The sequence below is a fragment of the Eurypyga helias genome, unplaced genomic scaffold (genome assembly GCF_000690775.1).
Source record: "Eurypyga helias isolate BGI_N326 unplaced genomic scaffold, ASM69077v1 scaffold16948, whole genome shotgun sequence".
Taxonomy (NCBI): domain Eukaryota; kingdom Metazoa; phylum Chordata; class Aves; order Eurypygiformes; family Eurypygidae; genus Eurypyga; species Eurypyga helias.
The window spans coordinates 1-13,689 of NW_010265138.1; the positions used below are offsets into that span (position 1 = coordinate 1).

The following is a 13,689-nucleotide window of genomic DNA, read 5'->3' on the forward strand; positions in this document are numbered from 1 at the left end:
GGTAGGACTCGTGGCCCGGCGGGCGCCTTTTGTCCCGCGGCCTTTCCCTAGGCCCGTGCCCCGCCGGAGGGGAAGGTGGGCAGGTGGTGCTTTCTGGGGTCCCTTGGTTCGGCTCCTTGCTCCTGCTTGTTCCCTGCCGCCGCGTCTCTGTGCCGATCGTGGCTGGGCTAAAATGGCCTGTTTGGTTGTTTTCAGCTTAATGCTACAGAAAAGAGAAGTCGCCAGAAAGATTTTAGTGATTCAGAAGGAGAAAATGAAGCAAAAGGTAAACTGTTGGTTAAAAAGCCAGCCTGGGTGGATGAAGATGATGAAGCTGAGGAGAAGTAAGTTCAAGTTTGCGGGGAAGAATTGTGTGTCACACTTAAGAGTCACTATAAGTGACTGCAGTTTGTATGATTTCCATGTTCTGTGTGTTTTTTTCCTTCTAGCGTTGATATGACCCATAAGTATAGGAAAGACTTCATGAAAAGTGATGCTGAGAAGACACTTACTAAGAAAAACTTAAAAAGACGACTTGAAGAACAGTGAGTTTTATTAATGTTTTTGTAGCTAACTTTATGAAGATGATACATTTATGTGATGCTCAGTCACTTTTATGCACCCTAGTCACGTGGCCTGTTTAAAGCGAGTGCTTCTTACTAATTTGCAGTGTTTTAAAATGTAAAATAACACTAAGAATAACATAAAATGTGTATTAGCAATGTCTAGACTAATTTGCGTAATACTTCTTCTAGTAGAGGTGCGCAAACTGATTTGTCTTCTAGGGAGTTATACCAGAAATTTGTTAGTGGTGCATTGTTTTGGAAGTAGGATGATGGAAAATGCTAAATGGTATTTAGGAGTGAGTTGATGCAGGAAAATAGTCAGATAGCAGAACAGAACTTTAGATGTGCTTATGTTGCCTTAGTATTGGAATGTATTGCTTCAAAGAACAGTGCTTTAATGTTTGGAATCAATTTTGCTTTAGCTTTCAGGCAGTCAGCAAAATACAAAGCTGAGTGAAATTTGAGAGAACTTGCAGAGTGTTCTAAGTGCAAATAATCTTGCAAAACTGTGACTGTACATCTTGTAAGTACTGAATACGTAGTAGGAAATTACTTTCTCAAAGTTGGGTTTTTTCCTCTTCCCCCCTTACTCTTTTGCTAGGTTTCAGCGAGCTATGGGAGGAGTTCCTGCCTGGGCTGATTTAGAAAACAGGAAGAAATCCAAAAAGGCTGCAAGTGATAGTAAATATTTATTATTCTAATAAGTGTTGCTGTGTTTTCCTATTCAGCTTCTTAAAAAATAATTATTTTTGATTTTTTTTTGTTTCATCAGTGTGATAATAGGCTGGATAAGTTGGCTTTATTCCTTCCTTTCTTTAGCGTGCTTTGATTTAATTTGTTTCTGTAAGGAATTTTGTAGGTTTTGATGTGGGAGTGTTTGTGGAATTAGCTTTTTTTGAAGTGTTTTGTCTTCATCAGGTGACAGTGATGAAGATGATGATTTGCTCTGCAGGACTGGCAATTTCATATCAAGATCGGAGTCCCTGCCAAGAGGTATTTTGAAGGTAAAGGGAAGTCTGTCTTTTCACCCCAATTTGACCCATATGCGTGCTTTGATGTCTTTGTTGCTAGTTGGGCAGTAAAGTTAGTGGTTGTATGAATTTGTTTTGTTTGTTTCTGTAACTGGAGTGGTTAAAGAGTAAACAATTGGACGAATTGGATAGTTTACATCACAAAAACATGAAACTATACATTGAAGTGTGTTGTATAACATAAGTATTACTTCATGTACTCTAAAGTAGCATCTTGTAGTAGAGTTTTCATTTTTGCTTAGGAAAGATGGAGTGCTCCCACAACTTTGAGGCTACTGAAATGGTCTTTGACAAGGGAGAGCCGTAAAGGAGTGTTTCTTACACTGTCTTTTTACGGCTACTTCAGATGAATTGGAATGTTACTGGTGATACATAGACTGTTAACTTTGAAGTCAGAAGAAAGGCTAGCTGGCTTATCTTCTATCTGTGACTATGTTCTGCTTATGTCATGCTGTCTGAAAGCTCACCATACAGTTTGAGATCTTGCTTTTGTAGAATGAAGAAAAATTAAATTGGCTGTCCATCAGCATAAGGGAAAATGTGTAAGTTGTATTATTTTTCAACTACTTGATCTTTGTTCTAGTTGAGCACCTGCTTGCCTGCTAATCAGGAACGCTTTGCTAATGGAAAACTGGCAACTGTGCAGTTTCATCCATCTGCTCAAGTAGTCATGACTGCTGGACACGACCGATCTGTGTCACTCTTTCAGGTGAAGAATTTCAGTCTGTACTGTGTAAATGGCCATTTATATGTAAACCTTTTTATAAGTATACCTGAGAGAGCCTGGAATGATAGACTTTGTCTCTCTCTTCCTGTGAGGGTCTGCTCACAGGGTTGGTAATGTCTGTGGTTACAATGGAATTTGCTTGGCTGAAGGCTTCTTGTTGGAGGGGATTTCCATCTATGACTTCATATGAACCACTTAGAGTACAGGCAAACTTTGTATCAAAGTTTTTAGTTGAAGAATTGCTTTTAAAATTATGTTTGGTTTTATACAGTGACACATTAATGAGGGGCTTTTTTTTTTTCTTAAGTTGTTTGTAAAACTTGTAGTGTGGGGAGCAGTCCATTTCCACTTAAAACTGTAATGTTGCTGTGAAATAATTCTGGGGGTGGAGAGACTACTGCAGCAGGAAGCTACTCATCCTGGGACACTTCTGCCTTTCTCCTCTGCAAACTAAAGATCACAACTCTATAGGAACTGTCAACATGGCCCAGTGTCAGTGAAATGGTCAGAGACACAGTCAAATTGGACACTTCCACAGGGCTGCAGGAAAGGGCAGTACAAAGCAGATGTTTCCATTTCCAAAGCACAGTAGAAGGATTATTTGCCCAAAGCATGGGCAAGACAGACAAGGGTACGAGGTGCGAATTATATCGGGGAAGGCCTAGGAGTGGAGTGCCTGATACCTGGCTCTTCTTTTCTCGCCCTATGTTACATGTAGGTTGAGAGGAAGAGACTAATGCTTCAAACGGGTGTACCTCTTACTGTTTAAGTCTCTTGTACTGGCTAGTTGAAATGATTTTTCTGTGTTAAAGCATTTGGTGTGTTCCTTAATATTAAATATTTACTTTTATTTTGTTTGGAAGGTTGATGGTGTAAGGAATCCAAGAATACAGAGCATCTATTTAGAGAGTTTTCCAATTTATAAGGCTTGTTTCAGTGTTGATGGAGAACAAGTTATAGCCACTGGGACTCACCATAAAATGTTCTTTGTGTATGACATGATGAGTGGAAGTATTATTCCTATACAGAAAGTAAGAGGTAAGTTCTATAGTCCTGTGTCTGGTCATGGTTGAAGCTGTTCCAAATAGTGAGGGCATATGAATAGAGGGAGGTGTGGTGAACTGTTGGAGGTCATGTTTTTAACTTGTCTTTAGGGATCTTTACTTGAGTACCTTTAGCTATCATTTTTCTGGGCTATTCAAACTTGACACACAAACAGCATTGAGTTTGCAGCTTTTCTGTGACAGTGTATTGCAGAAATGAAAAGCTGAAAGTGGAGTCAGCTCTTACTGATATTCTTCATACCTTTGAATGGTGAGAAAAAAGAATAAATGATGCCAATTTGGTGTTCTGAATCTCTTTTTAAAGGTGTGGAGGAAAGATTTCTCCGAAGCTTTGAGGTCTCTCCAGATGGATCGTTTATGCTTGTAACTGGAACTTCAGGTTACCTTCACTTGTTGTCAATGAAGGTAGTTTCTCTTCATGGTTCATGTAGCTTCACTTTCTTGGTACCTTTTTCCTCTTAAATCCCCTTACTTATGTTTAATGTGTAAAGCAATCTAGTTTTCAGTTGAAACAAAGGTACTGTGACAGCCTTTGAAAATGAGCTGCTGAATCAACTTAACTGTAGCTTTAGAAAGTTATTTTGGGGTGCCGGAGAATGTCTGATTAGACAGTTCTCTTTGGGGCTGGTGGAGCTAAGGGCAGAGTTTCACGGGGTTTTAATCTCTTGTGTGTCAAGGCTGATGGCAACACTGTGCTGGCAAAAGGAGTGGCCTCAGCCTGGAAATAGGCATCTGAGGGTGGAAAAAATATAGGACTGCTTTTTTGGGAATAGCACTAGTGCGTGCTGATGTACCGTGTTCGTGATTCATACCATCTACTGTGATTTGTAATGCATATAGAACTTTCTGAGTTAAATTTTAAAATGCCATATGATGGCAGCTGGATTTGTTGGAAACTTTTACTAGGGGAAATACTTTTAAAAAGAAAGCTAAGTTCTGTTGTGTGACACAAACCCTTCAGCAAGGGAGCGAATGAGTGTTCCGTGAACCAGCTGTGGTTGTGCAAAAATGGATTGATCATGGGCTCGTGGGCATCAGCTTGTGCTCTGGTGTGCAGGCACTGAAGATGCTGATGCTGTTCTTCCTATGTCAGTGTAGCTAACTGGAGGTTCTTGTGGGAACAAGATGGAAACAACTTGCCTACAGATTTTTGGCAGAATCATAGTCATCATTGTTGTTCTTCATCCTATAGACAAAGGAACTGATTAGCACTATGAAGGTAAATGGAAGATGTGCTGCATCTGCTTTCACTCCAGACAGCAGGAAAATATACAGCTATTCAAGTAAGTAATTTCTCTGACATTACTAATCACATCCCACTTGAATAAGTTTTTATAAGTAATGTATTATGTTATGAAGATAACCAAAAGACTTCATGCCAGTATCTGGCCTAAAAATACAACCAAGTGATCAACTATGAAAGAATGGAGTTAATTCTTTTATTATGCCTTTAGTTGTTGTTTTTTTTTTTAATGCCCTATATTTGTTAGTTGTAAATGAGCTAATAGTTGTCATGTAATGAAATTAGGCAATGTGTTCTGTATACATGGTTTCTATAATCTTCTATTTCATCCTGCTACCAGAGGAAGGTGAAGTTTTCATCTGGGATGTGAGAAGCAGAAAAAGTCTCCACAAATTTGAAGATGAAGGGTCTTTGGAAGGGAAGTGCATCGCTGTTTCAAAAAATAACCAGTATGTGGCATGTGGGTAAGTGTCTTAGGGTTGACAACTTCTTCCTATCTCGTTTTGAAGCTCTTCAGTAAACTTACTAGTGGCTGGTAACACTTACTACCAGTATCATTCCTAATGTATTACTGTTGCCGTATATGGGTTTAGCAGTTAATTTTGAAACCATACTGACTGAAGTCACAAATTCTGTAGTATGAATATTGATTCAGAGTCTTCCCCCTTTTCTAGTTGTCTTTCCTCTACTGGTAGTTTGGCCTCTGCAATATGCCATGTTAGCATTTGCTCAACTCACAGCCACAAGCTTGAAAGTGTACTTATGAAATGCAACTTCAGCTAATGTATCGATTGTTTTACATGAGACCAGCAAGTATTTAAGTACAGCATGCATTTTGTTAGCCCTCTGTTGGAGAGGATTTTTAGGTGGACTGTTACCTGAACTCTACAGGATATGGGAAAAAAAAATATCATTAAAGCTTGAAACTGTCACATCTTTTGATATCAAGCCCTCATTGCTTTGGATTCATTCTGTGTGAGAGGTGGGCTTACCAAGGCTCTCCACAGTTAAGTGTCTCTTGCATATAAATAAAAAACCCCAAACCTCTCCTAAATACAGTTAAAAATTCCAAAGCAAAATCAAGCTCCAGGTGAAACACAATTTCAAACTCCAGAAAATAATTGGGAAATACCTTTTTTAGTTGAATGGTGGCTGTTGATAGCAAGGTAATACGTACTGTAAATGTTACTCCGTGGTATGGTCTTTAATTCCTTTTTTTTTTTTTAGTTCAGCTTCTGGAGTTGTAAATTTATATACTACTGATACGTGTCTCAAAGACACCCGTCCTAAACCAGTTAAAGCCATAATGAACCTAGTTACGTCTGCTACGTGTGTGACCTTCAATCCCACCACGGAAATACTGGCAGTGGCTTCCCGTGAAACTGATGAGGCTGTCAAATTGGTATGTATGTTCAGCTGCTTTAGTACAAGTTTCTTTGTATCTTGATTTAAAAAAAAGTTTCTGGTGAGATAATAAAACTGATATTGATAAGGGATGTGTGCTGCAAAATTTGCTAGACCGAGCAGAGCAGAACATGTGCAAGAAACTGCATTTATAAGGGAGTAATTATTTATTCAGGGAAGTTGTTCTGAAAATAATGTCTTATGGTCCAGCTTACCTTTTGTTTTTCCCTTTTTAAAATGCCCTAATTCCAGTGCTGTGTATGTAACTTAGCGACAAATGTGGATTTTCAGCAGCTGTTAAATGTACCAGTCTTACTATGTGGTGTTCTCCCTGGCTCATTCAGATTTTTGCCTGCCTTGTCAGAATTCTGGCCAGCAGTGGAACTGTTGAATTAATCTCAGGGTTTGGAAGTCTATTTTTACTGCTTAGATGTAATCAATAAAAAATGAATCGGTTGCAGTAGTTAGCTTTGTCTTGTGTTCCCTGCACCCTTTCTCTAGTAGAACTAGAGTGGTGTGGGATAAGGGAATATAACTGAACTTTTGAACTTAACGTTGACCTTCAACTTTCAATTTGTACTTTAATTTGAATTTTAGGGGCTTTTTCCTAGTTGTTGTAACTACTGACCTATTTCTCAACAGGTGCATATTCCTTCATATACTGTGTTCTCGAACTTCCCAGTTTTCAGAAGAAAACAGATTTATCTTGCTCAATCCATGGACTTCTCTCCCAGAAGTGGCTTTTTCTCTGTAGGAAATAACAAAGGCAAAGCTTTGTTATTCAGGTACGTACCAAGTTAGGTTCAGGAGTCCCAGGTAACATGAGGCAGGTAAATGGTTTGACTTTGTGATTTGGATTTCACCTCATGACTTAATGGATGGCTTTCCTATCTGGAGGATGAGCCCTGATTATTGTCTGCTTATAAAACACACATTGCTGCAGACATCCCTGTCAAAACTGTCATCCTTTTCTGAAATAACTGGGATACAAAAGGCAGATACTGGATGTTCTCCTCATTAAAAAACAGGTCAGAGGGCGGAAAGCAGATCCGTGTTTGTGTTACACCTGTATCGGGCGTGGGTTTGGTCTGGTTTAAAGACAGTGTGAGTGGCGTCCCTGAGGGAGGGTGACTGAACGCTGGCACAACTGCTCAGGTTGTGGGGACACCATCCTTGGCTATTTGGAGGCTGTCTGCACATGGTTGAGGGCAGCTGCCTCTGGGTGACCCTGCTTTGAGCAGGGGAGTCTCCGGCGATCCCTTCCGACCTCAGCCGTTCTGCGATCCTGTGGTTAACGCCCGGTGAGGTTGGAAGGCCGCTGCGTGTGCTGGGTAGTGCACGTGGCAAGACGTCGTGGTGTATTGCGAGGGCAGGAGTAAACCTATTTTCTTGCCAGCTTACAGTTAGATTCTAAAGTGTTATTTTGATGTGGAACTCCAATTTGGTGGTTGATGTCTGGAATGGAGGTGGTGTGGGGCTTTTCCTGCTGGTGTGGTCAGGGGTGAGGAGCGGTAATAACTCAGCCAGGAATCTTTTTTAAACTAAGTAACTTTATGTGATACTTGAAAAACTCTGTTTTTTTTAATGTGAGATATTAATGATTTGTGAAGGCTGGCAGGGAGAATTTACCAAGAGTCCCAAGCAAGTCTATAAAATGTGAATAAGTTTTGTGATTTGGCCTTTATTTGAACTTGGATTGCCTGTTATAATGACACTTCAAGCACATCTAGCATGTGGATGATTGGCATCTTTAGCTACAACTATGTTGAAGATCAGCTAAGAATACTCAAAGTGACACTACTGGGTAGTTACTGCTTCTTTGTGTTCACTCAGGACGTTACTGAGAAGTTTTAAATCTGTCAACCTTTTTTTCCTTCAGACTGAAACATTATTCAGATTTTTAAAAGAAGATCCAGGAGAAAATGGACCAGTAGCAGGTAAAAGTAGCACTGAAACTGCTGACAGCCTTGTCTTGATGAACCTGATGTTCATTTTGCTGCTTCCATCTCTTCATAAATGGCAACAAGAAGTTTTTAATACAGTGTAATCTGAAATTGTTCTGCCTGGGTCTGTTGTGTAGTAGGCGCCACGTGATGGGCTGGAGTCAGACTTGTCTTGTCAATCTCAGCTTTTCTAATAATACTCTTATAGGGAATTGGAAGTTCAACTAAACTTCTGCTTAGTCCTGGTGACAGTTTTAAAAATCTGAATGTATTTAAGTGGAACTCGGAGGCAGTGTTGTTAACAACACCTGCAGGCTAGCAGACGCTTGGCTTGATCCTGTTCTGAAGTTGTAGAAGTGAGCCCACACGAGTCTGCGTAACTTCAAATTTAGATTAATAAATTACTGAAGTTTGAAGCGTAGCTTGTGCACAAGTAGGATTTTATTGTGCACTTTCACCTCTTCTTGGGAAACTGGGAAGACCTTGACAGTAATACAGTAGTTCTGTTTGTTCAGTTTTGTGCTGGCAGCCCAGAAAGCCAACTGTATCCTGGGCTGTATCCAGAGCAGCGTGGGCAGCAGGGTGAGGGAGGGGATTCTGCCCCTCTACTCTGCTCTTGTGAGACCTCACCTGGAGTGCTGCATCCAGCTGTGGAGCCCTCAACAACAGAAGGACATAGACCAGTTGGAGTGAGTCCAGAGGAGGACAGGAAGAAGCTCAGAGGGCTGGAGCCCCTCTGCTATGGGGACAGGCTGAGAGAGTTTGGCTTGTTCAGCCTGGAGAAAGGAAGGCTTTTTCCAAGGGCCTGTAGCGACAGGACAAGGGGTAATGGGTTTAAATTGAAAGTGGGGAGGTTTAGATTGGATATCAGGAAGAAGTTCTTCCTGGAGAGGGTGGGGAGGCACTGGGACAGGTTGCCCAGAGAAGCTGTGGATGCCCCATCCCTGGAAGTGTCCAAGGCCAGGCTGGATGAGGCTTGGAGGGTCTGGTGGAAGGTGTCCCGGCCCATGGCAGGGGGGTTAGAACTAGATGCTCTTTAAGGTCCCTTCCAACCCAAACCATTCCATGATTCTATGATCCAGAATGTGTTAATGATTGGAAGTGAAAGTCCTTCAGACCGGAAACAAGTATGTCTTCTGTTAAGCTTGCATAAAAGTTTGTGATGGCTAATGTTTGGAAGACACTAACAAAATTCTGTCTTGATCTTTCCCCAGGTGTTGTAACCTGCAGATACAAGTATGCTGTCAAAACCAAACAAGTTTATTTCTTACGGAAGTTGAAAAATACCAACACAACATCTCTGGTTTGGAATGTTGTTCCTTAATAAACGTACCTGCTAAGTTTCCAGAAAAGTTGTTTCAGCTTCTTCCAATGTTTTGTGTAGACAAATGACTGAGTAGAGTTTTAAGGCTGACGTGTTCAAGCAATGCTGAAATGGCTTTAGTTATTATAAGCATGTGAAGTATTACAATGCTGAAACAGTAAAATTGGGTTTTTGCGAGCTGCAACTTTTGCTCCACGCGTTTAGCTTGAGCTTTCCCATCAGTCAGGTTCATTTGAGGTTGGGTTGGAAACAACATTTCGCTGACTGGAGGAGCTAATTAACCTGTAACTGTTGATTCAGGCGGGGGTAGTTCAGCCCGACTTGGTGGACCAGCTATAGCTTAAAGATAGCCTAAAGGGAAACGCAAGAAACACCACCCCTGGTTGTGCTTACTGCCTCTTATGTGTCACAGAAACAATGGCATGTAAGATGGTTTTAATTTGTAAGGAAGAGCCCATTCTTACCGTTCTGTGAAAGCAAAGCATCCTAAGTATCACATACTCGAATTTTAAATCAGTTGTGCAATTCTGATGCCTTTGGGCTCACCTATCAAGGTCTGCTTTGCTGCAGTTGTCGCCTTTTCTTCATCTGACGCAAAATACCACGCTTCCCATCGCTTTGTTCCTGAAGTGGCCACCTCTCTCTTTCCAACTGCATGAACGAGAAGTTGGTGAGGAGTTTGCTACAATCAAAAGTCTGCTTGGGAAATAAACTGTAACTAATACATCTGTCCACTTCACGGGAGGGAACTCTCTGGACAGTAGTGTAAATTGTAAATATAGGAGGCTACAGCTAAATTTTTGTCATAATGTTTGAAAAAAAATAGAATGCTGTGTTTTCTGGTGTAATGGGGTTTTAAAATGGCTTTGCCAGTGATTCCTTGTAAGATGAGAACTTGATTTCACAAGCAGGAATCCAAAAGCAGAATATGCTCTGGGAGTGTTGACGGCAGTGTTTAATCTGGTGGCAGTGCTAAACCTACACGGAAGACCCTAGTATGGAAGAGTAAAATCAGAACACTTCATTAAGTTGCTTGCTGTAGGATTCTTCTGTTACAGACAGCCCCAGCTAAAGTCTGCCTGGGATTGAGGTTTTAATTTCAGAAATCCGGGGTTTATGGCCTCTGATTCGCTAGAGGGCAGCACTTAATCACTTGTTCGGAGATGAGCGCTTCGTGTTCCTGAGGACTGTGTCCCATGAGATCGCTGCCGAGGGGTGAGGTCTTGGTTGTGGTTACCAGCTCCATTCACCTTCATTAAATCATCTCTGTGTTTCACCCTTAGGGAGGTCTTTCACCAACTTTCGCTGTAGTAGCTGTGAACTGTTTTAATACTGTTTAATCAGCCTGTGCCTGTCTTTGCACAGTATGTGTTTCTCCACTTTACTCCAAAAATCTCAAATTGAGTGATTCAAAGCCAAAATCCAAGTCATTAAGTGATCTAGAATTAGAACTTGAGAATTAATGGGTTCCTGGACATGTTACTGTAGATGCAACTGTTTCTATATTCCTGCCCATCCTGCTGATTTGGAGTTGTAAGAGGTCCAGGTGGGATGGACTTCTCCACTTTACTCCAAAAAATCCCAAATTGAGTGATTCAAAGCCAAAACCCAAGTCATTAACTGATCTAGAATTAGAATTTGAGAATTAGTGGGTTCCTGGACATGTTACCGTAAACACAACGGTTTCTATGTTCCTGCTTATCCTGCTGATTTCGGGTTGTAAGAGGTCCAGGTGGGATGGAGCAGGAGAGTAAATGGAAGAAGTGGTGTAAGATGGACTGAGGTGCTGTGTATTCTTGTATCACTAAATGTTTTCAGATGGTGACAGGAAGGAGAGATTAAATACTTCTTTTTGCACATTCGATGATGTAGAGTGCAGAAATGGAAGAAGTGTTGTAAGATGGACTGAGGTGCTGTGTACTCTGGTATCACTGTAAATGTTTTCAGATGGTGACAGGAAGGAGAGATTAAATACTTCTTTTTGCACATTCGATGATGTAGGTTGCAGAAATTAAGCTCCATACTGAGTTTCGGGGGCCACTGCAGTGCAAGAATGTTTAAGCTTTATACTAAATACATTAATTCTTGCTGTTGCATTTTTGTCTTCTGGAAGACGCAACTTATTGCCCTGCCCAGTATAAAACAGGGGAGACTTTCACCTGGGGAGATAAAGGAAACCTCAAAGTGCTTGTTGCTTTGTTGGATTTTGAGCGGTGACACTTTAATTTACTAAATAGGTCTTAAAGGTTGGATGGTAGGAGGTATTGCAAACTGTTGAAACTGTTACTGGTGTGTCCAGGGATCTTTATTTGCAGTGGGATAAATTACTATTAAGTTCATATATCACTGCACTCTCGTTGTGAAGAACTCAGCTCTTTGTCAGTTGGCCATGTGTAAGGGGGCTTAAGCGTCTGACCTATTTAAAACCTCTTTGTGTTTAATTCCTCTTTTCCTGGCATGGCTTTTTTTCTGGCATTGCAAAGCTGATGTTCTTTTAATGAATTATTTCTCTGCTTTTCCTCTCCTTCCATTCTCCTTGGCAAAATAAATTTTATTGATGTAGCCCATTAAATATTTATGACCGCAGCCTTTCCCCTTCAGGCTGTGATCTTGTCCAATTTTGCAAGATGAAGAGCATTAGTCTGGTTAGTGCTTAGAAGGGAAACCTCTGAGGGGGAAAAAACCTGACTAGATGTTGGAGTAATGTTGGTGATGCGTCACGAAAGGGGGACTACACCAAGTGGTTTACGCCGCTTAAAAGATCAGCATCAAATATTAGGGGAAAAGGTTTTATTTTTAACATGAATTTGTGAGAAAGCCAACTTAACAATTCAATGGCAAGGTCCCCTCTACTACTTATTTGACATGGAAAAGCATACAAAGGCAAAATCAAATTAGCAACGGGTTAAAATAGTTTGTGCAAGAGTTAAAAATTATCTACAGAGCCAGGGAAATCAAGTCAGGGTTGGATTGTTGTGATATGGACTAGGGAAAAGGGGCAAGGAAATTCCTCCCGTTGGGTCACCAGGTTCAGGGTCGACCTTGTGTTCAGAGCCGTTTCATTTTCAATAGCCAGGATTGCTGCTCTCAAAATTATTTGGAAAGCTAATGCTTCTGTGAATCTCTTCCATGTGGAACTGTTTCAGCTGGTACATGGTTTTCCAAACGCTTGCTCATCAGACAGCAATGTTTTATTATGCTTAAAGGGGTGGGAGAAAGAGTTGAAGCCGAGTGGAGTTTGGGAATGTGACGTAGGAGCCCTTACAACTGCTGCCCATTGCTGTTCTGCCTTGCCACGAGATCGGGGATCTGCATCTACCGTGGGTTTAGTATGTGTTTATGGTGTTTTCAGTCAGTTTCTACTGAATTGAGCCTGACCTAAGAAATTCAACCCAGCAAGATGTTTTTAACAGTTTTACATTTAATTTAGGATCTTTGAAGATGCATCCATTTTATGAAGGCAGAGTGACTTCTGTTTCTGTAAATCCTGACGCAGTGTAGCGCTCAGCTAAGGGTCTGCATCACATGCTTAAACACAAGGGTTCTTTATTGCTCTTTAATCTGTGTTTTAAGCTTTAGATGCAGATTTCTAAGTTACTGGAAGAGAAAAGGTGTTTTGAGTACTTATAATTCAAAAATAATTGTTCAGAAACTTGTGTAGTCACTGAGAACTTGGGCATCCTGCTGTTCCAGAGGTTGCTTCAGTTACTTGGTGAAAAACTGCTAGCCCTGATCTACCGGGAGGAATTGCATTAAGAATGAAATAATTAAGCCATGGGGTTTTTTTTATTGTAGCTTCTGCAATGAATGCATTGCAGCAGCAAGAGCTTTTCTGAGCCTCACTACTCCATAGTTGCACCGTCCTTCCTCAGATGTGCACACGTGTTGCACATGCCTGCACCACAGCCGTGCTTACGTGTGCTCCGGCAGACTTCAGCGGGTCTGGGAGACCGTGCAAGCTGCCTTTTTCTGCACACAGAGATTAGCTTCTGGGGAAAGCAGCTCCGTGGGTTGATAAAGCAGTTTCTTCATAGGTTGGAGGATATGAATTAGATTCTAGAAGACAAAATTATGACCCCTTTGCACAGATTTCTGGTGTGAGTTCTGCAGGGGATTGAATTTGTACTGCTCAGAGTCATTCTTGCCAAAATACAATTATCTGTTATACTGTGGGACAATTTTCACCACACTGTCCTGGGTACAGTATGCTTCAGTAACGTTAAGCTAGAGGGAAGATCACCCTACTGTGAGACGGGGTGATTGTAGTTTGGAACTGAATGGAAAGGCCTTTGAAAGTAGGAAATTCAAGGTTACATTTAATTGAGGGGACCGAAGAAGTGGTTGGGTAAATATAATAGGAAAATGATGTGAGATTCATGAATAAGAGACAAATTTGTACAAGTTAATT

The 13,689-nt window shown here is 41.0% G+C and overlaps 1 protein-coding gene across 1 annotated transcript; it reads left to right on the top strand.

Moving 5' to 3' along the window:
* Window positions 1-195: 195 nt before the first annotated feature.
* UTP18 (UTP18 small subunit (SSU) processome component homolog (yeast)) lies at window positions 196-7,918 on the top strand (the record flags this gene model as incomplete). The annotated part of the gene is made up of 12 exons (XM_010156622.1): window positions 196-323; window positions 429-524; window positions 1,147-1,226; window positions 1,464-1,549; window positions 2,160-2,285; window positions 3,167-3,341; window positions 3,672-3,772; window positions 4,560-4,650; window positions 4,951-5,074; window positions 5,838-6,012; window positions 6,657-6,799; window positions 7,894-7,918. Coding segments are annotated over 12 exons (1,350 nt in total), but the record flags the coding sequence as incomplete, so codon positions are not given.
* Window positions 7,919-13,689: the final 5,771 nt, after the last annotated feature.